Source organism: Gaeumannomyces tritici (assembly GCF_000145635.1).
Source record: "Gaeumannomyces tritici R3-111a-1 unplaced genomic scaffold supercont2.6, whole genome shotgun sequence".
Lineage (NCBI taxonomy): Eukaryota > Fungi > Ascomycota > Sordariomycetes > Magnaporthales > Magnaporthaceae > Gaeumannomyces > Gaeumannomyces tritici.
The window spans coordinates 1,507,370-1,533,337 of record NW_008804550.1 but is presented as its reverse complement, the minus strand read 5'-3'; the positions used below and the strand labels follow the sequence as shown (position 1 = coordinate 1,533,337).

General features: G+C 57.9%; 7 protein-coding genes across 7 annotated transcripts; 3 read left to right on the top strand and 4 right to left on the bottom strand.

Moving 5' to 3' along the window:
- Positions 1-51: 51 nt before the first annotated feature.
- Positions 52-7,510, bottom strand: GGTG_10894 (DNA helicase INO80). Its single transcript, XM_009228772.1, has 4 exons — positions 6,601-7,510; positions 5,944-6,231; positions 1,188-5,847; positions 52-739 (listed from the first exon to the last, which is right to left on the bottom strand). The coding sequence occupies exons 1-4, from the start codon at positions 7,243-7,245 to the stop codon at positions 579-581; spliced, it is 5,754 nt and encodes a 1,917-aa protein (XP_009227036.1). The 5' UTR covers positions 7,246-7,510; the 3' UTR covers positions 52-578.
- Positions 7,511-9,015: 1,505 nt separating this feature from the next.
- GGTG_10893 (ABC transporter ATP-binding protein ARB1) lies at positions 9,016-12,164 on the bottom strand. The gene is made up of 3 exons (XM_009228771.1): positions 11,349-12,164; positions 10,092-11,233; positions 9,016-10,008 (listed from the first exon to the last, which is right to left on the bottom strand). The coding sequence occupies exons 1-3, from the start codon at positions 11,997-11,999 to the stop codon at positions 9,882-9,884; spliced, it is 1,920 nt and encodes a 639-aa protein (XP_009227035.1). The 5' UTR covers positions 12,000-12,164; the 3' UTR covers positions 9,016-9,881.
- Positions 12,165-12,953: 789 nt separating this feature from the next.
- Positions 12,954-17,195, bottom strand: GGTG_10892 (mitochondrial escape protein 2). Its single transcript, XM_009228770.1, has 2 exons — positions 15,743-17,195; positions 12,954-15,684 (listed from the first exon to the last, which is right to left on the bottom strand). The coding sequence occupies exons 1-2, from the start codon at positions 15,963-15,965 to the stop codon at positions 13,139-13,141; spliced, it is 2,769 nt and encodes a 922-aa protein (XP_009227034.1). The 5' UTR covers positions 15,966-17,195; the 3' UTR covers positions 12,954-13,138.
- On the top strand, positions 16,198-17,874 carry GGTG_10891 (hypothetical protein). The gene has a single exon (XM_009228769.1). The coding sequence runs from the start codon at positions 16,730-16,732 to the stop codon at positions 17,561-17,563; it is 834 nt and encodes a 277-aa protein (XP_009227033.1). The 5' UTR covers positions 16,198-16,729; the 3' UTR covers positions 17,564-17,874.
- Positions 17,875-18,394: 520 nt separating this feature from the next.
- On the top strand, positions 18,395-21,330 carry GGTG_10890 (hypothetical protein). The gene has a single exon (XM_009228768.1). It carries the CDS (start codon positions 18,475-18,477, stop codon positions 21,169-21,171), a length of 2,697 nt encoding a protein of 898 aa, XP_009227032.1. The 5' UTR covers positions 18,395-18,474; the 3' UTR covers positions 21,172-21,330.
- A 27-nt stretch (positions 21,331-21,357) lies between these two features.
- GGTG_10889 (hypothetical protein) lies at positions 21,358-22,899 on the bottom strand (the record flags this gene model as incomplete). Its single annotated transcript, XM_009228767.1, has 5 exons — positions 21,358-21,585; positions 21,651-21,695; positions 21,782-21,931; positions 21,999-22,313; positions 22,405-22,899. 5 exons carry the CDS (start codon positions 22,897-22,899, stop codon positions 21,358-21,360), a joined length of 1,233 nt encoding a protein of 410 aa, XP_009227031.1.
- A 901-nt stretch (positions 22,900-23,800) lies between these two features.
- Positions 23,801-25,090, top strand: GGTG_10888 (hypothetical protein; the record flags this gene model as incomplete). Its single annotated transcript, XM_009228766.1, has 2 exons — positions 23,801-23,927; positions 24,060-25,090. The coding sequence occupies 2 exons, from the start codon at positions 23,801-23,803 to the stop codon at positions 25,088-25,090; spliced, it is 1,158 nt and encodes a 385-aa protein (XP_009227030.1).
- Positions 25,091-25,968: the final 878 nt, after the last annotated feature.

Here is a 25,968-nt window from a genome sequence, read left to right as displayed (position 1 = left end):
AAGGACACGTATAGCCCGCCGTTTTGCGACAGATCTAAACCTTTCCAAGATTGATGCAAGAACCATTCAGATCGACGCGGTTGGCACACAGCCTCCACAGAACCCGAGAAGAGCACTACACTCTGTGCTAATTTCGTGAAAGCCTCCCTCCTATCACATAACCAAAGCGTGAGGTGTACACGTGTATGTTTGCTTGTTTGTTGAACCCCTGTCTACCACCAACAGGCCGTTTTTGAGCGCCGAGTTCCGTCGGTTATATGCCAGTCGAGTGCCATCGGCGCCGGGGTGAAACATTGCCCTGGCGACGGAATACCGTCCTGACAAATCTAAAAAAAAAAAAGTAAAACAGAGGATGAAAAGAGAAAGAGGAAAGCGAAAGAGAGCAACGAGACAAGGAAAAGAAAAGTGCGATGGCAGTATTAACACAGAAGAGTGAAAACAAAAGAACCCGTCCTTCAAGTCATTCAACGCCCGTCCGGACTGCGTCAGACCAAGACCTAGCGCCAGGGAGCCGTGTATCAGAATTAGTAGCATCGCTTCAAGTCGGTAAGCCCATCATCATCCAACAGATTCGCCGTCTATCCGTCAACCTCGCCGTCGGCCATGGCGAGTCTCTGCGAAGTCGTCTTCGCCTTCTTTCCGCCTGCCCGCTTCTTCTTCCCTGGTCGAGCGTCCGCCTCTTGGACAACAGGTGTTGCCGTGCCAGAGGCTTTGTTGCCGTCGTCGAAGTGCCCTTCGCCTGCATGGTCAAGTGGTTTGTGAGTATAATGTTTATGACAGGGTGATTTCGTTCATTGGAATGTCGCACCCGTGTGGGGGGACACGCATGATAGAGTGATTTGCCGGACAGTGGAGAGCCGCGCCTTGGCGACTTTCCCGGCACCTCCGCACATGCAGGAGATCCAGCAGGAACGTGGCGCTCAGATATACCAGGGGCGCAGAGAGCCGAGGTTAGTGCTGCGCGCGCGGTGCCTTGATCTTCAGCTTGATCTTCTTCCGCGCTGGCGAAGGGGTCGTTGAAGAGCCGCTCCCACCTGGACGCTTGGCAGGAAGCTTCAGAGACACCTTTATCCGTGAGGGCGTCGGCCTTGCTGACGCCTCCCATCTCACCAGCTCAGCTTGAGCGGTGGACATGTCTTCTTGGCTGCTGTGTGGGCTTTGAGTAGTATAGTCGAGATTGTTCTCACCCTCGTGGTACATGTCGTCAAGGCTGGCAGCACCCTCCCCGCCGCCGCCACCGGTTTCCTTGGCGACTCGCTTGCGCTTGCTGCCGCCGCGCTTCTTGGTCGCCTTGTCGTACTCGCCGCTCTCCAGAAGCTCGCGCTCGCGTCTCTCGATGAGCTCGGCCTGGTCGTCGTCTGCCAGCCACATTGCGATGTCGCGGTTGCGGTTCTCGGGCGCACGGCGGCCCGAGAAGTCGACGCCTGAGTGAGCACCAGCGCCACCCGAGATGACCACGCGCTGCACCTCCTCCTTCTGCATGGCGCGCTTCCGGATACGCTCCTCGATGGTGCCCTTCGTGATGAGCCTGTACACTGTGACCTGCCTGGTTTGACCAAGACGATGGGCACGGTCCATGGCCTGTGAGTCGATAGTAGGGTTCCAGTCCGAATCGTAGAAGATCACGGTATCTGCCGAAGTTAGGTTGATTCCCAGACCACCAGCACGAGTTGACAGCAAGAAGATGAAGATGGATGGGTTGTGCTGGAAGTCGTGCACCGTGTCGCGACGGTCCTCGAGCTTGGTGGAGCCATCGAGGCGGCAGTACTTCCAGTTGCGGTACGTCAGGTACTCCTCCATCAGGTCAATCATGCGCGTCATCTGGAAGTACAGCAGCACGCGGTGCCCACCCGCCTTGAGTTGGAAGAGCAGCTCGTCTAGCTTGGCCAGCTTGCCTGAGTCGGTGACAAAGCGACGCATCGAGGGAACGTTGACGTTGGTGAACCGCTTCTTTTCGTTGTCGGGCGGAGGGAGCAACGCAGGCGCCGGCAGCCTCTCGAGCGGCGCCTTCTGCAGCACAAAATCCTTCTGTTCTTCCATCGTCGGGCCGAACAGCGCCTTGCGCATGGGCACGTTGAACAGAACCTGGTCCCGCTCATACTGCGCGCCCTTGCTGTGGCAGACAACCTCGATCGGCGGTGCCGAAGCGCCCGGTCGGGCAGCCGGCTCCGTGCGCGGGAGGCTCGAGTTCTCGTACACGACGCGCGAGACGTTCATCAGGTTCCGCAGGACGCCTTCCGACGAGATGTTAGCGAGCGCTGTCCTGTCTCTCCTCTGCTTGATTTGGAAGAGGGCGTGTGATGGCGTGAAGCGGTCCTCTTCGTCGTCGTCGTAAGCGACGCTCATGGCCGCCAGCCGGTTCTTCTTCCGTGCCAGGTCCGCGGCCCGAGAGAACAGACCCTGCTTGCCAGCCTTCTCAACCTCTGCCAGACTGGTGTCTGCGAACCTCAGCCACGAGAAGGAATCGGTTCCACCAAGGCTCTCGCGAACATTTTCGGATGACCAAATGTTCATCAGTTCGCCCAGGTATTTGCTCCGGAATCCGGCAGAGATGTTGTCATTGCCAGCCTTGCTGAGACGACCGCCTTCGCGCCAAACAAGCCTCGGCAGCGCATACTGGATCATACTCCTGGTGGTGTAGCCAACAGTCACGTTGTTGCCCTCGCGAGCAAAAGAGCCCGTCTCGGCGAACGAAGCCAGGGCGAAAGCAGAGCTGGTGTCGGCGCGCTCGAACAGGTCGGGGTGATTGCAGACCTTTCGGAACTGCATGACCAGGTTCATCAGCGTGCCAGAATCGTTGTCGTCACCCATCGTAGCCTTCTCGATCAGATCCATGATGCTGATTTGGTTGCGCAGGTTGGCATAGTAGGCGCGCTGTCGGTACGTCAGGTCGCAGAAGACGTCGAGCTCGATCTTGTCGCCCAGCTCCTTTTGGACGTGCTTCTTCACACGGCGCAGCATGAAAGGCTTCAGGATCATGTGCAGTCGCTTGAGCTGGTCCTCGTTCAGTTTGCTGTTGCTCTGCGCGTGAGACTCGATGTCCTTGGAGAACCAATCGCTGAACTCCTCGTGGCTGTCGAACAGCGATGGCATGATGAAATGCAGTAGCGCCCAAAGTTCCTGCATGTTGTTCTGGATGGGTGTTCCTGTCAGAAGCAGCCGGTTGCGGCAGTGGAAGCTGAGAAGGCATTTCCACCGCGAGCTCTGAGAGCTTTTGATGGCCTGCGCCTCGTCTAGGATCATGTACTGCCACTTCATCTTCTGGAAGTAGGCAACATCCGAAACAACCATCTGGTAGGACGTGATGGTGACGTGGAACTGCGCGTCCCGCTTGTAAGTCGAGTGTTTGCGGTCCCAGAACTTGCGGAGGATCTTTCGGTCGCCAGCAGAACCCCAGTACGGGACAATCTTGAGCGCAGGAACAAACCTCTTGATCTCCTGCTCCCAATTGTGCAACGTCGACGCGGGGGCAACGACCAGGAAGGGACCCCAGATGTCGTGGTGCTCTGCCAGGTATGCCATGACCGAGATGGACTGGATCGTCTTTCCGAGACCCATCTCGTCTGCGAGGATACCGTTGATGCCCTGCTCGTACAGGTTCACAAGCCAGTTGAGGCCCTTGAGCTGGTACTCTTTGAGGGTCGCCGTCAGGAGCTTGGGCTGCTCAATCTCCACATCTCCGAGACCGGTGGGGTTCTGGAAGTTCATCTCGCCGTCCTCGTCTGGCTCGTCATCGTTGTTGAAGTTGCGTGCCTTCCTCTGGGCCTCGGCAATGGCGTTCTGGGCGTTGGCTATGGCCGCGGCCTGGAGCGTAGCGTCGTCCTCTGCATCAAAGTCGAGGTTCTCAAAGTTTGTAACCCTGGCCGCAACAGGTCCCGTAGGCTCTTGGACGTTGAGCTTGGCTGCCTCGGGCGCCTTGTCCTTGTTCTCCTCGGCCGCAACTTCGGGACGGTCCGTGCTCCGCTCGACCTCGTCCGTCTTGATCTTCTTGCCGATGAAGTGGGAGTACAGCTCCGTCTGCGAGATGAGGAAGTTGAGCTTCCGCTTCTGCCTGGCAGCTTCGCGGTCTGCCTCCTCCTTCCGCGCATTCTCAAGCTCCTGACGCTCGGCGGCCTTGCGGAGATCTCGCTCCTCACGCTCGTTGCGCTTCCAGAAGCCCATCATGTCGCGCATCACGCGCTTGGCCCTGGCCTGGAGATCTTTGGTGCCCTTGTTGGTGCGCAGCTGCCACCTCTTGGCCTCCTTGGACGCAAGAATAGCCGTCTTCTTCAGGTTAGAGGCCTTGTTGGAGTGGGAGTCGACCGCCAGCTTGAAAACCTTGCTGACGTCTTTCCGAGCCATGTCACGCCAGATCTGGTCGTATATCTGGTTGTAGCCCTTGGAGAGGAATCTGGTTTCGAGACAGTCCTTGGGCTCCTCGGCAGCAGCCTTCTCCTTCCTCTTCTTGGGCTCCTTCTCCTTAGGCTCCTCAGACTCCTTTGGCTCCTCTGGCTCCCCGCTATCTTTGTCCTTTTCGCTCTCCTCCTTGGAAGGCTTCTTGTTGACCTTGATGCGGATTTTGGCTGTGGTCTCCTCCTTGGTAGGAAGCTCCTTGCCGGCGTCCAGGGCAGCCTGAGCAGCTTCGGCGGAGTCCTTCTCTGCCTGTTTCTGTTCCTTAGACTTTTTGGGGCGGTTCCCTGCACGGCCCTTGCCCTTCTTACCGGGCTCCATGTTGTCGGCAGTAAAGGTGGCCATGGCGCCGCCCTCGAGGTTAAGATCCAGAGATGGGAGCGCGCGCGCAGGCCCCTTGATGCCCTTCTGCAAGATGAGCTTAGTCTGCTGGGCCTTCTTGTTTGCCCTCTCGGCCTCACGCAGCAGCTTCTGGCGCTCTTGTTCATCCTTGGTCGATCGAGCCTTAGCCAGGGCAGCCTCCTTCTGTTCGATGGTGACGGCCATCGACTTCTCGCGCCGGCGCTTCCGTTGCATGTCCTTCTTCCGCTCTTTCTCGGCGAACAGCTCCTGGTCACGGACCTCCTTGAGGGCAGAGTCGTAGTGTTCGTCGCTGAAGCGAAGCTTGCCGAGTGTCATATGCACGCTGAGCCTGCGTATCATGATGTCGCTGTACTCATGCCTTCGCTGGGCACGGGAGACATCCTCGAGGTTCTCCATGCGCCGCTGCCGTTTTCTGCGCGACTGCAGGTACGCATCCCTCTCCTCAGCATAGTCAGAATCGTCAACGCTTTGCTCGTCAAGCTCCTCCATCCGAGAGATGATGGCCTTTTCCTGGTCGGCAGCGAAGCCCTTCTGCTTGGCCTGGCCGTTGGCTTGGCGTTTGGCAGGGAGTCGTGACTGGGATGGAGCGTCGTGTTTGGCCGAAGAGCGGCGGGACTTGGGCGTGGGCTCGGTCGCTTTGACGTCTGAGACGCGGCTCTTGGTGACGGTTGACCTCCGGGATGCCTTTAGAACTCGCTCCTTCTTTTCAGCCCTTGGTCGCCTCTCCACCTTGTCGGTCTTTTCAGCCTTCTCGGTGTCGTCGGCTTTTTCGACTTTGACGGCTTTAGTTGGCGTCTGTCGCTTGGCCGGCTTCTCTGGCTCCTCGCTGGGCTCAGGCTCGTCGTCGTCCAGTGGTTCATCAGGCGACTTGGTAGCTTCCTCCATGACTTCGTCTGCGACATCTTCCATCTCTTCAGGCTGTGGGGTCGGCACCCTTGATACCTCCTCGGCCGGCCTGGGCTTGGGGGATGGCACCTCTGGCTCGCGTTCGGGCGCGTCGACGACGACAGGGGTTCTCGGCCTGGGCTTTTGGGGCGGCTCGGGGTTTGATAGAATGTTGGAGAACGACATAAGCTCTGCAGCGCGACTTGAGGTCTGGGAGGGACAGGGAGTCAGTAGGGGTTCACAGATGGATTCCTCGACGAAAGGCGCTTCTGGTAGAGAAACAGTGCTGCCATTGAGGTCACTTACTCCTGTCGACGCCGACGCCTTCGCCGCGGGCAACTCGTTGCCCGTCATGGACGGTAACGGGCTGACGACCGAGGGTGGGTTGAGGATGCTTGATGATGCCATCTGGGACGGTCGACCGGGTGGGCTGATGGACCCAGCAGCAGCGACCGAATTAGGGTGCGAGCGTGACACAGGGCTTCGCGGGGGGTAGGCTGGCGGTGGCGCGGGTGACGTATAGCTGCTGCCCTTGCTGTAGTATGGGCTCGGTTCTGCGGGAGGCTGGGCGGGATATGTGTATGGGTCGCGATGCTGCTTGATGGCGATGTGGTCAATTTTGGGCCCGGTCGGGGACGCGATTTGATGGAACTGCTGGCATTGAAAGGAGATGTGATTGATTGTGTTTGGAATGGAGTGAAATTTGAAGTTTCTCGGCCACGGCGCACGCGTTGGGCTTAGGCAGGGGTGCAAAAGGAGAAAAAAGAAAATCGAGTGTGGCTCATGCGCACGGCGGCGTAATAGTAGCGAGAACGACGATTGGGGATAAAGTTGGCCGTGGTAGGAAAGGCTAGGGAGCCAGTGACGAACGGGGCGGGTGGATGAGAAAAGAGTAGGGCAGGGCGCAAGGACTGGAATGTTGGGGTTCTTTTTGTCATGTCTGGAATTTCACTTTGCACGCACCTTGGGCGTCGACACCTGGGTCGCGTTGTGCCATGAGTTCGCAGCGTCAGAAGTCCTCCGCTCCTGGGCCGTCGACGTCGTGGTGGTCGTGTCCGTGGTCGGGTCGTAGAAGCTGCCCTTGGCCGGCTTTTCCCGCGGCGCGGGCGGCGGCGGAGGAGGGTGCTCGCGAACGTCCTGCGAATAGTAGCCCGGGGGCGCGTGCAGACCCGGCGAGCGAGTAACGGCCTGGGGCGGTTGGAGACCTGAGGATATTCCCGACGAGTGCGGCGGGTGCTGGACGCCCATGGGAAGGGCAGGGCCACCTGGGGGCTGTGCGAAAGGGCTGTGGAGGACGGACGAGCGCTGGGGGAGGTGGTGCGGCGGATGCGGCGGCGGCGAGTGCTGGCCGTTGAGAATGGAGTGAGCGCTCGGTGGAGAGTTGGAATAGTGATGCTGGTGGTGGTGCGGATGCGGATGATGGGATTCTGGCTGGGTTGGCGAGCGAAGGCTGAAAGGGGGCCGTGGGCCAGCAGGCGGTGCTTGGTTGGTCGATCCTGGCGCTGGCGGGTTCAGAATGTCGCGGCGGCGCCTGTTGTGGTCCAGGTCGTCATCCTCGTACATGCTAGACGGCCGGGCCAACACCGTCGAGCGGAAATTCGACTCCATCCTGTCTGTCTATCTGCGGTTCTGGCACGGCACGCTCGTGTCCCCTGGGCTCGATGTCCTCAGTGTCCAAGGCGCGACTACTTCTACCTGCGACGCATCGGCCCCGACCTTGACGGCAGGCTCCTCTGCTAGATGCCGCGCCTGGGTGCGACAGTGTGCATTCACGATTCCGGATCCTGATACCCCCTCTGGACGGTTTAGGTTTGGGGCTTGTGGGCGTGGGCGGCTTGCTTTTGCGCGGGTGTGGCGGGAGTGCCCTGGCGCGCGTGCGAGAGCTGGCGCGGGCAGGGTGGAGGTGGCGGGTACGATGCGGCTGCACGGGGTGGTGCGGTGCGATGCGCGTGTCGTCGTCGTGGATTCCGAGATGGCCGGGTGATGGCGGGAGGGACGGAGGCACGGAGGGAGGGATGGGGGGATGGATGGGGAGGTGGGAAGACGTGTCGAGCGAAAAACCGCGGCGATGCAGGGAGTTGAGGGAAAAATTCGCAATCAAAGTTGCTGCTCGTGGCCCGCCCGGAGTGGTCGTCTCTGCTAGGTTGCCATTGAGGGTGCAGGCGGGAGTCGCGTCGGGATGCCAAGAGAAATTGCCTCGACTAAACCCGCACGCAATCTGGGGGACGGGGGGTGATGGATGATGGCGAAAGGGATCAAGTGTCTCTTGTTTCCCTCCTTCACGATGGGCGGTGACGGGGAGGTGTGGCCGTCGCAGGTGCTGGGCGCTGGCTGCTGAGTAAACGAGGAAATTCACGGTACGGCGTGTTGGCACTAACTGGGTCACGGCGAGTGGAGAGTGAGGCGCGGCGCGCAGCAGCTGGCGAGGCGGTCGTGAGGTCGATGATACAGCACCTTGCTGTCGAAAAAAAGAAAGAAAAAAAAGGAAATGGCGAGGAAGGGGTCGAGGGATGGGATGGTGTTGGGGGAGGTGATCCACGGTTAGGCACTCGCCGTGTTGCTACTGTCTGGTCTGCATTGGTTTGGCCCTTTTTTTCCATGCGCTGTCCCAATTCCCGCCTCCTTTGGCCGCCGTCCGTCTCTGCCTTCTCTGCTCACCTCTCGCGAAGGTGATCCATCCAGTCCACACACACACACATCCCTCCCACCCGGCACCACCCCAGAACCGGACCCGCCCCAGAGAACGACAAGTCGTTGGGATATGGCCACGCCCCTGCTCTCGTTTTAGGGCTGGGGCCAGGGGGTCTGGAACCGCCCGTCCGCCCGTCCCGGCCTGTGAGGGTTGAGATTGGCCATTCCATGATTGCTGCTGTGCTGCTGCCAGGCCAGCCCGCTGAATCGCCTCTTTCTTTCTCCTTTCTTTTTTCCTTTTCCGCCTCTTGCGCCCACAACACCGCACGTGTATGTACCTCCACCACCTAGCACCTATCAAACCTGCGCCCGCCTCCATGGCCAATGATAAACCCGTATTAGATCAGGCGCGTGCTCTCGACGGCTGGATTGCACCTCATTCTTGGTCCCTCAAGTTAGTCACCACCAGGCCCCTACCCAGTTCTCTGCCACACCCCGACACAAGCTAAAAAAAAACCAAAGAACAACAAGCTCTCGTCCCTCGCTCCATGAGCCTCGTTTCCAGCCGTGCAGGGACCTGAAGCTGGCGTGTGCCCCTGCTGTTTTTTCCTTTCTTTCCAATTGCCCGATTCAGCCAGGGCTTGAGGGCCCTGCAGTGGCTCTTGATGATGTGCCCTCTTTCCGCCCCCACATATGGCCGGATCCCTCCCCACTCTCACATCCCAACACGCCCATGCCCTCCGCATCGGGGCAACAACAAACAAGGACAGGTGAACGGACAGCAGAAACTGAAATGTTTGTGAATGGGCTCTACCAAGGTAGGTATGATGCTGATGCTGCCGTTTTCGCTGGATTGGCCAATTCGCCGTATCCAAACACCCCCAGCGTTTAACTCATTCAGCTCCCCTCGCAAGAACCAACGTGACACCTGACTCCTCCTCAGCCCAGCCCATCGTTGACTTCCAACTTGCACCCACGTCAGCACCAAGCAAATCCCGCCTATCGCTGCAACCAATATCCCAGTCATTTTGCCCGACGTGCACACCGCATCGCGCCCACACGCACCGAGGCACCTGCACCTGCAGTCTCATCCGTCTGAACCCCAATTCGAGCATCCCCCAGACATGTTTTTGGTCCCTCCGCCCATGAGCCATGTTTTGGGCACAGCACTGTGGGACAAAAACTGCTCTTCATGCGCCTAGTAGTTTTTCTGATGGTGATACCCATTGCTCAAGCCACGCATTTATATCCAATGCCCAAAGCGCTCCAGTACAATCACCTTGTTCACTGCCCGCAGCCTCGGGTCCCAAGCAACCATCTAGTCTTTTCCCAGCATGCCACCTGCCTATACTGTACATACATACATACAGCCGAAGCCGTGCAAGGACTATGTGCGCATGTGCCAAGGCCGTGCAGGATGTGCATCGTCTCTCATCATTCTACCAACCTGCTCTATGGCAAAAAAAAAAACCATTGTCCGTAACGCAGAAAATCGTTGACGGAAAAAGAAAAGCAAACCAAGCCATCCATGCCAGTCTGACCCAAAGAGAACAAGAAATGAAAAGTAAAGCTGTGGCACTTTTGTGACATGACAAGCGAAATAGGAGGGAAACTTAGACTGCACCAGCGGAAATCATCTTCTTCCTCAGGTAGTTCTTGTAATCTCCTATCGAGCCGTCCCAAGCCTTGATAGTCTTGTTCTCGCAGACCAAAATCTGCTTAGCGATCTTGTCGAGCAACCTGGTGGCGAGGATGGAGAGGTCAGCAAGTTGCCATAGGGAAACACCAAAACGTGGCAGGGAAAAGGGATGGGTGGCCCTTACCTAAAGTCGTGGCTGACGACGATAACGCCGCCACTAAAGGCGTTGATGGCGTCTGCCAGGCTGTCAATCGTAGGAATGTCCAGACCGTTGGTGGGCTCGTCCAGCAGCAACATGTTGGGGCTCTCAATGGCGAGCAGAGCGAAGACAATTCGGCTCTTCTGACCGTCCGACAGCGTGCCGATCAGTGACGTCTGCGACTCGCCAGTCAGACCGTAGCGGCCCAGTTGCTGCCTCCAGTACTGGTAGTCTTGCGACTTCTCGGAGTACTTGTCCCGCACGAAATCGAGAGCCGACTTGGTCAGGTCCAGCTGCTCGGCCGAGTGCTGTGAGTATAAACCCATCTTCAGGTGGGTGTGCCTCGTCACAACTCCCTCCCGAGGTGACAGCTTGCCCGTCATCAGGCGGAGGAGTGTCGACTTGCCCACACCGTTGGGACCGACAAGGGCCGTCCTCGAGTCCATATCAAACCCGAGGTCCATGTTGCGGTACAGGTCGTCCTTGGCTTCGCCCGAGTAAGAGAAGGTGACGTTGTCGAACGAAAGGACTGGAGGAGGCAGCTTCTCGACATCGGCAAACCGGAAGGTGAAGACCCTATCCTGGTGCACGGGCTGAATGAAGCCGTCGGCCTCCATCTTGTCGAGAATCTTTTGCCGCGACTTGGCCTGCCTGACCAGGTTGGCATATGTACCGGCGCTGGCGATGAACTTCTTGATGTGTACAATCTCCTCCTGCTGCTTGTGGTACGCCTTCATCTGGTTTGTCTCCTGCTCGGACCGCGTCTTTTGGTACGAGTCGTAGTTACCACCGTAGTAGATGAGCTGCTTCAGACGCATGTCGATCATGTTGGTGCAGACACCGTTGAGGAAATCCATCGAGTGGGACACGAGCACAAGGGTCCGATCCCACTTCTTGAGGTACTCCTCGAGCCACACGCACGCCTCCAGGTCCAAGTGCGCCGTCGGGTCGTCAAGAAGCAGGAGAGAGGGCCTGACGAAGAGGGCCTTGGCAAGGGCCACTCGCATCCTCCAGCCACCGGACATGTCCTTTGTCTTCTTGTGGATGGTGATCTTGTTGAAACCGAGACCAGTGAGAATGAGGGCGGCGCGGGTGGAAAAGGTTGACGGGTCCATCTTGTCCATGTGCTATCGGAGAGAAGAAATGGGTTAGAAGGATCCGCTGGAATGGATATAAGAGAAAATGCGATGGTGGAATATGCGGTGCGGAGGCTGATATGCCTAGGTAGCCAACTTCACTTACGTCGTAGAGGTCCATGAGGACGGGGCTCTCCGGGCCATCCTCCTCCAACAGCTTCTCGGCCAGGGCGTCTAGTCGCTTCAGCTCGTTCTCAGCCTCGGTGACGACCCATTCGAGCGCACCGAGGTCTGAGGGAGGAGCGCCCTCGTTGAGCAGGTAGATGTCGACGTGTGCGGGGATGGGGTACTCGCGCGCGGCGATGGCCTTGAGAAAGGTACTCTTTCCGCAGCCGTTCTCTCCCAGTAGGCCATATCTCCGGGCGTAGGAAAGCTCCAGGGTCGTGTCCGTGATAAGGACGCGCCCGTGGAACACCAAACTGGCACTGGTGATCTTGACATCCTTGCTTTGCTCCAGGGAAGAAAGGACACCGGTGGTGACACGGTCGGACAGGCCGTGCTTGTCCATCTGGTCCGCCAAACGCTTCACCTCGTCGGCCTTCTCGACGCCGGTGGCGGGCTCGTCGCTCGTGATGGGGTTTCCGTTTCCATCGAGCTCGGGTTCGTCGCCGTTGACGGATCCGGCAGCGCTGGCAACCTTGGACCCGGCCTTGGATCCGGCCTTGGATCCGGCCTTGGAGCGGGACGCAACCGTCTTCTTCTCCTTGCCCTCGACGGCCTTCTTGGCGAGGCGCTTTTCCTTGGACGAGGACACCATTGTTGCTGTGCGAGTGTTTCTCGAGGGACTGGAGGGGTAATTGCAAGGGGAGTTTCCCTCTGTCGGACCGATCGACTAGCGTGCTAGGTCGGTCTTTGACAGTATCGACGGGAGGACAAAGAAACCGATTAAAAAAAAGAAACGAAAAAAAAGTCAACGAAAAAAAGTTCCGCAGAGTCAAGAGGAATGGCTGACCAAATGGACCCCTTCCAGGTTATTGACGTGGGCGGAAGGTGGGGGACCTGTGTGTTTGGTGGTGGGGTAGCCTTTCGAATTTTTTGGATTGGTTTCTGATAAGTCGGCGATAGTGGCCTTATATTCGTCAGGCATCCAGCAGTCCAGTACCAGTGGCGAATCACAGTATCCCGTTTCCCGTCCTTACCTCATTGTTCCCTTGCGTTTTTGTCACGAACGGCTTGGCCGCTGTCCTGTATGTCAGCTTTTGCCTTACAGCGTCCCGGTCATTGCCTATGGGTGGGCTTGAGTAGGCGAAGGCTGTGGTAATTACGGCCTCTTCTAGACCTGCCTGCTACTCCATGACCAACATCTGCTGTTGCTGTCGGGCGTCTGGCTGACCATCGGTTGTTCTCATAGTCAATCTTACTCGACCGTTCGGGTGACGTCAGCCAAACCCTCGGCTCCCACGCTCCCCACCGAATCCACCCAGTTCATCCATCTGCTTGTTTTCATTTCTACGGCTTCGTTCGATTCTTAGCCTGTCTTACAAAAAATATGACGTGTCACAAATGGCTCTTTCTGTGGGCAGAAATGGGGTCAGGTATGTTTGGATTCTTGTCGTGCCGGAGGTGGGAAATGCCACTCCAAGAGGACACAATTGGGAAACCGGCTAAACAACGCCACCCACAAGAAGAGGTAACCCTTTTCTGCTTAATTCTGGTGCTGTTCGTTCCAACGCCGATCCTGGGGCGAAGGAAAATAAAAAAGATTAAAAAAGGGTATCACGGTTAGAGCGCAGATGCCAAAAGGATTGAAAGAGAAATTTATTGGCAAGGAATCGAAGCTGGAGGTCGGTGTGGGTAGGCACCTCTATCTACTGATCTGCCAAAAACAACTCATGGCTCCGAGTCTCATCAGCTCTGGAAGCTACTGGCGAGGGGGGCCGAGCAGACCCAGCCCCTTCAGGCGTCCTGCTTCAGAATCTTCTTCAGCCCCTCCATCTCCGCCTCCAGGGTCATGACCTTGCCGTGGCTGACGCCCAGGCTGTCGACGAGGTACTGCAACCTGCGGTCCACACCGGCCGGCTGCTTGGGCAGTGTGGCGAGCAGGGCCATCTCGGCCTCGACCTTGTCGATCTTCTTAGTCTCGATCTTGACCAGCTCCGTGGCAACCGCCAGGTCCATGCGGGCCTTGAGGACCCTGTCCTCGGCCAGCAGCGCAAACGCCGCCTGGTACACCGGCCTGCCAGCCTTGACGGCCTGGGGCCGGCCGCGGGCCGACGTGACGGTGATGAGCTCCGCCGAGGCGAGGGCCTCGACCGCCGTGGCGCCGTCCGCGGCGGACGGGGTGGTGGATGAGGCGAAGGTCGGCGAGAGGAGGATCTCGTTGTACCGGAGGGTGCCCTTCGCGGCGATCTCCCTGATCAGATGCCAGGCCTGCTCGTTGGACCACGCCTTCTCCGAGGCGGGAGCGCAGCTCTTGGCGGCGGCGGTGGAGTTCCTGCCGAGAAGGAACATCTTGATAATCTCGGACGAACTCTGCTCCACGATGTCGGTCACAGCCTGCCGGGGGGTCTGGCCGCTCTTGAGCCGGCGTGCCAGGAACTCCAAGTCCGTCAGGCGGCCGCCAAGCGTGTCGATGACGCTGTCGAGTTCGGAGAGATCCCTTTTAACCGGGGGCTGGGGTGCGTCCTGTTTCCGCGGGGTCTGTTGATTGTTCCATTGGAACCATTCGGCCTTTCCGGATTCCTTCCCTGTGCCTGTGGTCTTTCCAGAATCGTTCCCTGTTCCCTTTCCTGACTCCCCCTTTGCTGCTGTCACTGTTTCCTTACCCCCATTTTGTCGTTTCAAGTCGGATAGGGCCTCGCGGTCAAATCCCTCGAGCTGGCTGAGCACATACTTTTTGGCAACCTCTGGTGATAGGTCTCCCAGGGCCACCTGCCTGAAAACTCGATCGGGGAGCGCCCTGGAAAGGGACTTGGAATAGGAAGGGTCGTGAGTCAAAAAGATGACGTGCGCGATATTCGACTGTACTAGTGCTGCCGCCCAATCAACAACTTTGTCATAGATCAAGGACCCATCCTCTGATCGGTATAGGAAGTTATCGATGACAACAATGGCTCGCTTTTCCGGGTGTGCCTCAAGGTAGGCATCCTCTGGTATGTCGGCGTCCTTGTCACCGCTACGGCGCTCGAGCAGCGAGACCGTCTTGAGGGCCGACGCGGTTGTTTGCAGAATTTTGACGAGTTGGGACTCGAGAGTCTCGGAAAAGCCCGACTTTACGCCTGTGGTGCCTTGTACAGCCAGGTCGGCAAGACTGCTAAGGTTGTTGGCCCACGAAAAAACAGGCCTGTAACCAACAGTCGCCGCCAGTCGCCGAATCGTTGCTGCTTCTCCGCGAGCCTCCACAACTGGCTTGCAGTCCAGAACAAGTACGTTGGACTTGTTATGAGTTCCGAGGGCCTGATCCATGATAAGCTCCCGAGTGCCCGAGCCCCGAGGTCCCTGAACTACGATGAAGGTGTCTGTGCTCTCTAGAAGCCAGGTATTGATCGAATCGATGATATCCTTCCGTTGGGTCCACAGGGCTTGCAGGCCTGCCTCGTCGGTGACATTGTTGTGGCGCTTGAAAACACCACCGAAGTCCAATGTTTGGCGTTTGAACCAGCGATACAGGCGGCTGTTTGTGATATTGAGGGACCCTTGAATATGTGCACCAATGAAGAACTCTCTGATCGGGTCGAAGACGGCGACGGTGAAGGCAGCCAGTAGTGCGGCCACCAAGGGGATCACAATGCGAGGGTGGCCAGATAACCAGTTCCAGATGTGGTGCGGCTTGACTTTTGATTCGTAGGAAAGCCGTAGTTTGGTACCGCCTTTACCACCGCCCATAGACTCGCTGACGGACAAGCCGTGGAGGCAGTTGCGAGCCATGACAGCGTCGCGGACTCGGCTGAAGTCAACATATGCGTACCGGGGCATGACTTTGGAGTCAAATGGCTGCGGGATAATCTCCCCAAGTTTACCATAGCGCCTGAATAGATTGTATAGCGTTTCCTCGGACAGCTCCACGGCGGCATCCCCAGGGCTTGGAGGACAGAACTCGACCTTGACGCGTGATGCAGGCGGACGGTAAAGATCCTCGAGCCACGGGACACCCTTTACGAGGCCGACGCGGACCGAAGCGAAGGGGTTAAACCAGGAGCGGAGGGGGGCCTCGAGTAAGCGCCTAGTAAGGGCCTGTTCGAGCTCTCGGGCGGTCATCCTTGTTTCCGAGCCACCACCCGGGCCGGAGTGGCTGACCTTGACAAAGGCGCCGCCATCTTTGAGTCGCGGGACAACCTCGGTCACCGTGACGGGCAGATCGGAGGGGATAGCGCGTTTCACATTCGAGATAGGGTCGGTGATTCCCAGGGATGAGCTGTCAAACTTGCGGAGCAACTCGGCCAAGTCTTCCTCGGTCCGCCAGCGGCGAAGGAAGAAAGTGCTGAGGCCCAGGGGAAAGATATCTGTCTGGCGTTAGCAAGGGGCGTTGCGGGGCAACAGAGGGTTTTGGTGTGTACTTGCTGTCGAAGAAGAGGATGGACTCATTTTTGGCCGTAGTTATGCGTCCGATGTTATCCTGGATAGGCGTGCTCTTCCATCGTCTACTAGGGTGGGACAGCAGTGGCGGGCTGATGCCCAGCGGGGTAACGACATGGCGACGGAGGGGGCCCGCCAGGACGGCTCGCTGGGCCAGGAGCCTAGAGCGAGCGTCGGGACCGATGAGCAATCTACTGCTCCCGATCATGGCTAGCTATCTTCATGCCGACTTTCGGAAAGTCTGGAAATGATGTGGAGATATCTCTAGGCTGTTGTGTTGGTGTGTGTAAAAGCCTAACTGGGCGTGCCGATGAGGTCATCAAGTCATTGGTCCCGCACCCTGTCCTTGCAAGTTAACCCTATCGAGTTGAAGGGCTGTTATCGATAAAGGGCCGGCTTTTGCTCCCCATGGAAGTCAAGGTCTATACTCGTGTAAATACAGGAAACTGAGAAGAGCATGGAATACCACGAACTTTGGGCAAAGCCAGGGATGGTAATGGGCTTTCCAAGAAAGACCTCAGCTTAAAAAGGATGTTGTTTGACCCCAGAGCTGGCATTCAATGGCAAAGAATCGAATGCCGGATTGGGCTGTTGGGTTCCAATTCGCGGTGGGTGCGGCTATCAAGTGAAGATTTTCAGCGCCCACCCCCGCCCAGAAACGCGTCGGGCCTTTGATCCGCGAAACGATGATCAAGTCAACCAACCAAATTCGACAAAACTGCCAATGCGATCCTGGCTCTGACGTCTAGTTTGTGCCACCTCCGCAATCTGAATACAGCACCGGCCTTCTTGTTTACCCCTCACTTCGATAAAGGTATCGTTCGACGGATTAGACAGACTCGGACAGCGTCCCTACGGCATCCCGAGCTTGCGCCGTTTCCTCCTCCGCCGACTGTCCTCCCTTTGTTACGAACACGACACTGCCAGCCCACGTCGACACGACAGGCAGCCAAACGAGACAGTGAATACACAATGGGCTGGTTCTGGCAGAGCCCCCCGAGGTCGCCCGCTGAGGGCAAGCCCGCGCCCGCGAGCGCCCGGAGCGAGACCAATGCCCCTCCCAAGCCGTCGCAGGCTCAAGACGACTCGTCCATGGACCCGGAGATCGCCAAGTTCCTCGCGCAGTTCCAGGCCGAGCTCAACGGCGGCAAGGACGCGTCCGCCGCACCAGCCCAAGCTCCCCAGCGGACACCTGCGCCCGCACCAGCACCACGAGCCGGCCCCTCCTCGTCGTGGTTCTCGTTGCGCTCTGACCCTCCCGCTAGCCAAGACCCCTCAGCCCCCTCCTCAAACGCATCCGCCCGCTCGGGGGCGGCAATGTCATCACCGCATACCACAGCCTCCGAAATGAGCGGCCCCGAGGCTATGGCAGCTTCCATCGAACCCCCGCCGACGTCGTGCCGGCAGGCGTTCGACCTGGCCTTCCACTGCAACGGCCTGGGCGGCCAGTGGAACGCCGTGTACCGGTACGGCGGGCTGCGCGACTGCTCGGAGCAGTGGGACGACTTTTGGTTCTGCATGCGCGTCAAGTCGTACTCGCCCGAGCTCCGCGCCGCCGCCTACGGGGAGCGCCGGCGCGAGAAGGACCTCGCCCGCTACGGGCCCGGCATGCCCAGCAGCGAGGACGTCTGGGCCAGCCGCGACCGCAAGGTCGAGCCGGGGACCGAGTTCGCCACGCCCATGCCCACCGCGGAGCAGGAGGCGGGCCTGGACTCGATCGAGTGGAGCCGCGCTGATAATGAGCGCCGGCGAAAGATCCGCGAGGGCTTGGGTTTTGTTGACAAAGGCCAGCAAGCTGGGTCATAATGATTTGTTCTGGCCAGTACACCTGGCCAATGTGAACAGGGGCGTTTCGTGCTAATTGTATTGGTAGTTGGTTTCCTCACACCTGATTCGGCGGGCTCGAGGCTGATATTTTTGCTGTATTATTACATTACTCCCGAAGCAGTGCCTGGTAATAGTCCAAAATGGCTTCAATGCCATTGCATTTCTGGCCTCAACTCCAGTGCCGCATTGTCCAAGCCCGATGCTTCAAATAATGAGCCTTGAGTCCCGCAACAACGCCCTCATACCCATATAACAACCTAAAGTTCAATTAACGTGTGGACATGTGTGGGTGATCCACTCGGTGGTGAACCACGTAAGTGGTGTTTTTATGGCTGTCCGGGGTGGTTAGCGGGTATCGCCTTCTTTTGTTTTCGATGACGAGAAGCGACCATTTCCCCCTCGTTATTGCTTCGCTGCCGCCACCGCTATGCTTAAGAGGCCGTAGTCTGGTGGTGGCTGGAGATTTAGGCCTGTGGCAGAGTGCCTTAGCATGCATATTCCCGTAGGCTTTCGATAAGGCGTACTCCGTCCCATGTACCTGCCCTAAGTACCCTGGTCGTCACCGCGATTCTGCGCCTATCAAACGACGGAGGCGCACTGCCTGGCGAGCCAAAAGGCAGGCGACTAGGCACACTCCCGACGCCGGCGGAACTGAGAGCCTTGCCAAAGGCTTTGCTGCAGCTTCAGGTAATGGATGCCTTACGTTGGGCGTTGGTGTCGGTCCTTGGGCACATTTGGCAATATATCAAGGCCTTCCTAGATTTTGCTCTCCTTGATTCAAGATCTCTCCCGTCATCTCCTAGGTTTCCATTTTGTTATCTTCTTTCCATTTTGTCATCCCTTCGCCAGTTTTGGGCACTCATCCGCGCCTATCTCCAGAAGGCCAGTCCATGCAAATGTCGAGCACGCCAGTTGCATCAGCTGCCCACGAAGGGGTGCGGGGGGTCAGCCCATTCAGCGATGCCACCATTGCATTTGCTGTGGATGTATCGGGGAGCACGTTCGGCCCAGCCCTTGCCGCCGAGAAGAGGTTCATCCGCTATGTTTCCGACATGCTGTCGCCACGGTCCCGCGCCTTGTCGAGAATCCTGCCCTGGGACGACAAGGCCTATGCGACGCTCGACCTGGCATCGGTAGACCAGCTCGAAGACGCTGGTGGCACTGATCCGGGGGCCATTCTCGCAGACCCCAGGCACAAAGCCGTGCTGCGCGAGTCCTCACTCTGGTTCCTGATGACTGACGGCCTCATTTACAAGGATCTCAGAGTTAAGTTTGCCCAGGACGTCGCCAGCAATGGAGTCCACGGCACCAGCTGCGTTGTTGTGATCTTCGGCGATCCTGGCAAAGGCCCGGCTGCGTGCGATATCTCGGTGGGAATATCGGTGTTCGCTGTCGCCCCCGACTGCGCATTTCTTTTCTGCAACGAGACCAACGGGGACCTGCGCATCCTGCAGACGAAGGGAGCGTTCAATGTGCTGCTCAAAGGCATGCCGCATCCCGTTTTCGACGCCTCGTCACGCTGGGACTCGCTGCCACAGATGTCCCTGGCCAGCTTGGCCGCCGTCCAGATCCCAACGCCGCATCGTTTGAGGCCCGACCAGATTGCACTGCAAGACTCGCTGGTGATCAGCATGGAAGACCTATTCGGCAATCGCCTCAGCCCAGAGCAAGTCTCGACCGTTTTGGATAACAATGACAACCTCCACACCATCATTATGACCTCGGGAACGCGAGATCAACAAGAACGCTTCCAGTCCTGGATTCAGGAGCAGACCATCGAGCCGGACGAACCACTGTTCAAACCCCGGCCTGACCGCGAGGGGAAGGCACAGTCGCTTTTCCGCGAGCTCGGTGATATTGTGCGTCGCGGCCAAGGCTCTGCTGTGCCTGATGCGCTACGTGCTCGCTTGCGGAAGGCGCACCACGCCAATATGGAGTCCTTCATCCGAGACGTCGATAAGAAGGCTCGCAAAGTAAACGAACGCAACATGCTCATTAGCTCTGCTGAGAGCAGCGTTGCGACACCCGTCTGTAACAGTGACTTCCTCAGCTCACCAACTGAAGTCATCACTCGATCACCAACTGAAGTCGCCACTCGATCACAACCCATTACACTCGAGGCAGCGGCATCCCCGCCAAGCACACCGGATCGTGTCGGTCAGTTACGGCGCATGTTGCAGTCTTGGGGAAGCCGTCGGCAGAAGCCCCTACCCAAGGGGCAAGGGGACGAAGCCCTACCCAAGGGGCAAGGGGACGAAGACCTACCCGAAAAGCATGAGGACGAGCCGATCTGGGGCAGCTGGAATGCTGACATCAGCGACCGTTCGCTGTTGGGTCTGCTGTATACTAGTGGCTTCCACGCCACGGGTGGCTCCTTCAGGGGCACCTGCCCGCTCTGTCACGCATCCGACATGACTATGGCATGGCTCTTCCGGGTCCCGGTCCCGGGCGGCGAGCTTACGCCTCGCTCCTCCATCTCCAGCCCGACGCCCAACTTCCCGTCCCAAGGCAGCTGCGTGCGGCTCTCATTCCCCCTGGCCATGGGCCTCTGGCCCGAGACCGCCGGCGTCCTGACCGTGCCGCCGCCAGCGCCGACCGCAGCGGCAGGCAAGTGCCGCGCAGTGGCCCCGTCGGCGCACCAGATGGCGCCGCCCGCGCTCGTTTGTGAGCCCTGCTCCGTGTTCTTCGCCCGCGGCGGCGCGTCCGAGCACGGCGTCGCCGCTGCGCTGCCGCTCGTGCGCTATAAGCACAACCGCGACGCCGTCGACCGCACGCTCCGCGTCGTCTTCGAAGACCGGTTCTCGGACGCGCATCTACCCGAGGTGTTCCTGTCGGTGCTGCTGATGGCGGCGTCATCGTTGGCGTCGCCGTCGCCGTCTGCCGGGGATGGTGCCGGCAGCCACCGGTTGTCCACCGCCGTCGACATAGGGACGGGTGCGGCGGCGACCCGGGAGCAGAGTATGTTCCGCGCCGCCGTCGAGTGGACCGCGCGGGACCTGCTGAAGACGGCCCTCACAGTGCATGAGCTCTCTGAGTCCTTTTGTCGCAAGGGTGAGGTTCCGGCACGGGAGTGTGTGCTGGGCTCCGTGCTCGTCGATGCCTTTGTGGACCCGGCCTTCCTGAGCGGCAGCTTCGGGACGGAGGGGAAGCCTCTCCTGCAGTATCCACTGGCCGGCTTCGTGGTCATCCTGCAGGCCGCGGCCATCGCCGGCGTCGAGCCGCAGTGGCGTCAACAAGTGGCGCTGCAGCGGCTGTTGGTCCTGCTGTGCGAGAGGGCGCTCGAGACCCTGGCGGGCGAGCAGGTCCTGCAGGACGTGCTCGGGGCTTCGCAGGTCGGCGGGCCCGTGACCATCTCGTCCCTGCAGTCGACGCGGCTCCTTGGTGTTCAGAACTACAATCTGATGCGCAAGGCGGAAGAGTTTCGAATCCTAGACGATCCCTCGCTCACCTGGGTCACACGCGAAATTACGGCCTTTCTGCAAGGTCTCCTTCGAACGATGCTAGCCGGGCCTAGATTGTCAGCGTGGGACACCTTTCTCAAAGCTCGTAGTGGAGGAGAAGAGACACACATGGATGGGACCAGGTAATGCGGTCATCAGAATGGCGTGGGTAGTTAGTGTATGTACTCAGAAACGTCTCGATTACATTCATCTCTTTAGCATCAAACAGACCCTATTCTTGGCCCCCCCATCTCTTCATCCTTTGCAATAGTACCTATCAATAAGACAACACCCAGTAACTTCCGCTACCTTGTGTAAGGCACATGTAGGCTCTTATTGTCCTGCTCCTCCCTGCGGCGTGCCCTGCTCTTCGGCCGAGCCATTTGACGAGCCTCCGCCGTCGGCCGTGTCGAGATTGGTATTTTCACGAGTCTGGGTGATGCGAAAAAACACCCCAAAGGCGACAGGTGTGAAGACTAGCGTTAGGATACCCCAAATCCAGGAATGCGACGGCACCATCATGTACTCTGTTTGGTTGAAGAAAGGCATGGACAGGATGGCCTTTTATTTGCTGTTGTTAGCGTTATACCTCACCCGTCATCTTTACATAGGGGTTGGCTACATACAGCGAACGAAGTTGCGGGAAGAAAGATCATTGTCAGGATGGCAATCTGCATAGGTAAGGAGCGACAAGGGTCAGTATCGGCGGGTGTCCAAAGCTCCTGGTGTGATCTTCCTGTCTGCATCGGCTACCTACCGTCTTCATGGCAATACTGTCATTCTTCATGCTGATGGTGAGCTCGTGAGACTGGAATGCCATCCTCTGGGAGAGCTTGTTATCAGCCTGCGCTGCTCTGAGGATGGCTTGTAAAGTGCTGTCGTTGGCCACTTGGATTTGGTTGAAAAGCTGGGCACGATAAGTCAGCGTCACCAATACCGAGTTGGGTTTAGCTTCGACCATGTCCCAGGCTTACCAGATTCAGAATGTTTTGGATCTTCTTCTCCATTTCATCCGTGAAGCTAAGGATCACCCGGAGCTGTGACTTGAGTCGTTCGCCTTTCATGACGTCAGCTGCAACGCTGCTGTCGTCGGTGTCGGCATCGCTAGTCGTCAGTCTAGTGCCAAACCTAGAGGACAGCACATCTTGGAGAATGAGTTCGGTGCGGTCAAGCTCGGTCTTGTATCTGTGCAGGTGTGCGGCCATAATGTGCAACGAGGCGTTGATGTCCTTGCTACGGCCCGAGAAGGCTGGCGTGTGGTATCCGATTTCCGATTGCAGTTGCTTCTCCTGTGGCGTGGATATGTAAGTCGATATTCTAGCCCAGAAAATACACAATACACTTTGCATGAGTGTCTAAGGGTGTGGATATGTGCCATACATGCATGACGAGTTGCTGGTTGAAGCAGCTCAAGACGTTGTCCCACCATCTCAGAGAGCTGGAGAGGTAGATGAAAAGGCCGAAGCGAGGATTTGCGCCCCTACAAGAACTCGCTTGCTGGATTATTGCATCTCGGACTCGTGCTAGAGGTTCTTCTATAGCATGGCTAAGGCGGCCATCGAGGAGATTGATGACCAGTGCGGAGGTGGACTTCGTCTTCGTGTTGTGTTGAACGAAGAGGCCAATGTGCGAGCCACGAATATCGGCCTTGACCCCGGACAAGTGGATGTAATGGAACGGATCCATCTGGTTGCTGCCAGCGGTGCTCCTTGTATGCTCCTGGGCTTGCCTGCTGCACCCCATGAAGACCCTCACGGGAAGCACACACCAGTAGTCCCAGACATCTGCTGACCGCACGCGGAAGCCCGTCCCGGAGACCATGTAATGCCGGGAAAGGGCGACGGCAAAAGCCACGGGCATTTCGTACGCAGACATGACGCTCCTGAAAGCTCGCTTGCTTATCCGCAGCCGCGCGCGATCGCCCGGCACCTGTGGTGATTGAGGGTCTCTAGACGTATCGACACGTGAGACGGCACTGTCCCGTTGCTCCCATATTTGATCATTAGTCGGGTGTGCAATCCAACCTTGTTCTTGTGTGGGCTACATCATACCAAAGCTCGACACCCCGGAACTCCTTGTCCTGTAGCAGTAAGATGTCAGTGGGGCCCTCCCGGTGGCACCGACGGGTGTAAAGACGACCTGCCTTTCCTCGAATAGAAAACAAGCCGACGGTATCAGCGTCGTTGAGTGTGGTTTCCTGAAGACCTGGGGACCTCCAGAGTCAGAATGTCGCCGGCAAACATCCTCCAATGATACACCTGACTATCGCCTCCCACAAGACCTCCCGACTGGATGGCCGAACTCACCTTCTCCGTCCCGCGGGGCTCGCAACAAGTAGAGACAGGTTGTTGTCGCAAGGTGACCCGTTTCGATGTCCTCGAAGGCGTCTCTAACATCATTTTTATCATCACTTCCTTTTGAGTTAGCCCGCATGTCCACCTTGATGACTTCCCTAACTTATGTGCCTCCTGGTACGGTGATTGTGCAGTTCAAACTCACAGATCCGGATCGAAGAATGGCGTGCCAAAGGGAAAGGCAGGGCTGGCAGGGCGATTCAGGGGCACCTGCTGGACCCCCGCCACTGCTGGGGGAGCTGGTTGTCCAGTACCTGTTGACATTTCTCGCTGTGGAGCTGCTTCCAATTGTCCAGAATTAACACCGTCTGATAGTGAAGGCGGCCCTAAACTACCTATGTGAATAGTTTTGTGAGTGCATTATTGGCCTCGCAGCGAGTTTTCCGGGATGGCTAGATATTTTGTTCGTTCTTGTCCCCTGCATGCGGTTCGTCGTGTCGCAAACCCAAGCCGCTGCAGCAAGCACACACCCGCATGAAGGCTTAGATTGGCAGCGCCACCTTGGAATCCAGGGCGTCCTGGAGCTTGCCTACACGGGCATAGTCGGGCGTATGGGCATCCAGCACAGCCCGAGGTGATTCGAGGAGCTGCAGCTCAGCCGCCGCCACGTCAGGTAGCAGCCGCGTTTGTTTCTACATAATCGGCAGCCAAAAATCAGAAGCGTTGAAACCTCCCCAACAGTCCTGTTGCCCAGCCTGCCTACACCGATTCCCATACACGAGAACCCCTCCAGATCCAAGGTAATGGCCCAGGAATTTGAGTACCAAAGCCTGCCCGAGGTGTTCCCAGCGAGCTGGACCTTACCGGTCCAAGGCGAGGACGCTGCTACGACGGAACACCAGGACCGCTATCCTGGGGAGTGGACACTGTCCAGCACCATTGGATCAGAATCAGGAGCAAAACAAGCGCCGGATCACGCAAACACATATCGGCCAAACAATCCGGGCGATTTCACAGCGCCCCTAACCGTCGAGCAGCCCGATATGCCGCAGCCTTCCTTCGAGCCAACTTGGATCTTGCCGTCACACGCCTCGCCGAGAGCACGCAGGCAAGCGTATTCGACTGTCGCACCAGACCCAGGCGGCAGGGCAGTGGGCTCTCTACCAACAGAGCGTCCCACGTTCGGTACAAGTCACCATGCTGGTATTGCACCGTCGCAAATACGTGGAACTCCCGCTATCGCAACCCGATACGTCCACCACCAACGTGCCACCATGCCCCCTCAGCCAACACGCTTCCCTTCAGATCCAACCACTCCGAACTCCCCTGCCATAAGTGCCTCTGTACATGGATACGGAACTGGCGCCGCTGGCACTGCCCAGAGCATCCTTGGCAAAAGACCTCCTCGGCCCGCAGGCTACTTAGCGGAAACATTTTCTCCCCAAGCCAGCGAGGCAGGGGACACGACGGCCGTGCTCGCAAACCAGCAGCGAGAGGAGCCTCCTCTAGGAGACGGTACTTACGGTGTCGTCCAAGCTCCCATTAACGGAATGCACCCGAGATCTGGCAGCCCACCGAGGAGAAATTTGCAGCCCAACGAGAGCTCTGTAAACACGGCTGCTGTTGTGGAAAACCAGTCGCTATCCGATAGTGCCGGCGATCTGCATAAACCTCCCAGCCCGCCGCCGTGTGCGACGGCACGACGGAGCAAGAAAGGGATTAATTGGCGTCGTTTTACCTGGAATGGTCTTAGGAGCTACAAGATCAAATGAGTTCTGAAGTATTTGATTCAGAAGCTCGGCTGAGCTCCCCTGTAGTCGACCGACAACCCGGTGAACGTCTCGTACAAGCTGCAATACAGAACTCACCACGAGACAAGACTCCAATAGGCATGGGAACGAAGAAAAGAGGCAGCAGGTGCTGATTTCTAGGTACCCAGTGGGGTTGAAAGGCCCGCAGGAAGTCCAAATGAAGAATTGTTATGTGAATCTTTCTCAATCTCGCCGCCGTTCTGTGCGCTCTTTTGTCCCGCGACATCTTCTTGTTCGAGCCCTATATTACCAACGCCACACCCACTGCGGCGTAGGGTCTTCTGATAAATGGAACGACTCGGGCTATGCAACATTAACGAGCGTCTTCTTCGGGCGAGCAGTCATGAACGGAAAAGAGTCGACCGGTTTGCTTGCGCCGTGAGATACTGACGCCGGCTGCAAAGGGCTGGCCCGGTGGAATTTGAGCCTCTGCGTCAACTTGGAACTTGCTCAACACAACCACCAGGTCGTCTTCTGGATGCTACGCAATCTCGGGGAGACTTGCACCGAGACTGACGAAGTGGCGATAGTGACGCGGGATGCTGTCTCGCGTCGAGTACGCCAGCTGTGGTGAATGGCGAACACTCAAGGGACTATTTCCTCGACCCTTATCCAAATAGTGGGTGGCTTTTCCCATATCAACTGATCGCTTGCGGCTACTGTATCGAGTAGACCGAGAAATGTCTTGGTGTAATGAGTTGCAAATTGAGCTGAAGCCGGCTTACGGCCATGGGCTGAGCGGCGAGGCGAGCAAGATCGGGGAGGCACCCAATCAGGCTGCCAAGGATAAAGTGCAATATAAGGCTCAACGGCAGTTGCCCAACTTTGTACAGCGGCGG

Coding starts and splice junctions, on each gene's coding strand:
- GGTG_10894 (XM_009228772.1), bottom strand. CDS start 7,245: ATGGAGTCGAATTTCCGCTCGACGGTGTTGGCCCGGCCGTCTAGCATG. Junction 6,232..6,600: donor CCCAGGTGTCGACGCCCAAG/GTGCGTGCAAAG, acceptor GCCATCAAGCAG/CATCGCGACCCATACACATA. Junction 740..1,187: donor TGACGACATGTACCACGAGG/GTGAGAACAATC, acceptor TTGACCATGCAG/GCGAAGGGCACTTCGACGAC.
- GGTG_10893 (XM_009228771.1), bottom strand. CDS start 11,999: ATGGTGTCCTCGTCCAAGGAAAAGCGCCTCGCCAAGAAGGCCGTCGAG. Junction 11,234..11,348: donor TCCTCATGGACCTCTACGAC/GTAAGTGAAGTT, acceptor TCTCTCCGATAG/CACATGGACAAGATGGACCC. Junction 10,009..10,091: donor GTCGTCAGCCACGACTTTAG/GTAAGGGCCACC, acceptor CCTCGCCACCAG/GTTGCTCGACAAGATCGCTA.
- GGTG_10892 (XM_009228770.1), bottom strand. CDS start 15,965: ATGATCGGGAGCAGTAGATTGCTCATCGGTCCCGACGCTCGCTCTAGG. Junction 15,685..15,742: donor GTCCATCCTCTTCTTCGACA/GCAAGTACACAC, acceptor AACGCCAGACAG/ATATCTTTCCCCTGGGCCTC.
- GGTG_10891 (XM_009228769.1), top strand. CDS start 16,730: ATGGGCTGGTTCTGGCAGAGCCCCCCGAGGTCGCCCGCTGAGGGCAAG.
- GGTG_10890 (XM_009228768.1), top strand. CDS start 18,475: ATGCAAATGTCGAGCACGCCAGTTGCATCAGCTGCCCACGAAGGGGTG.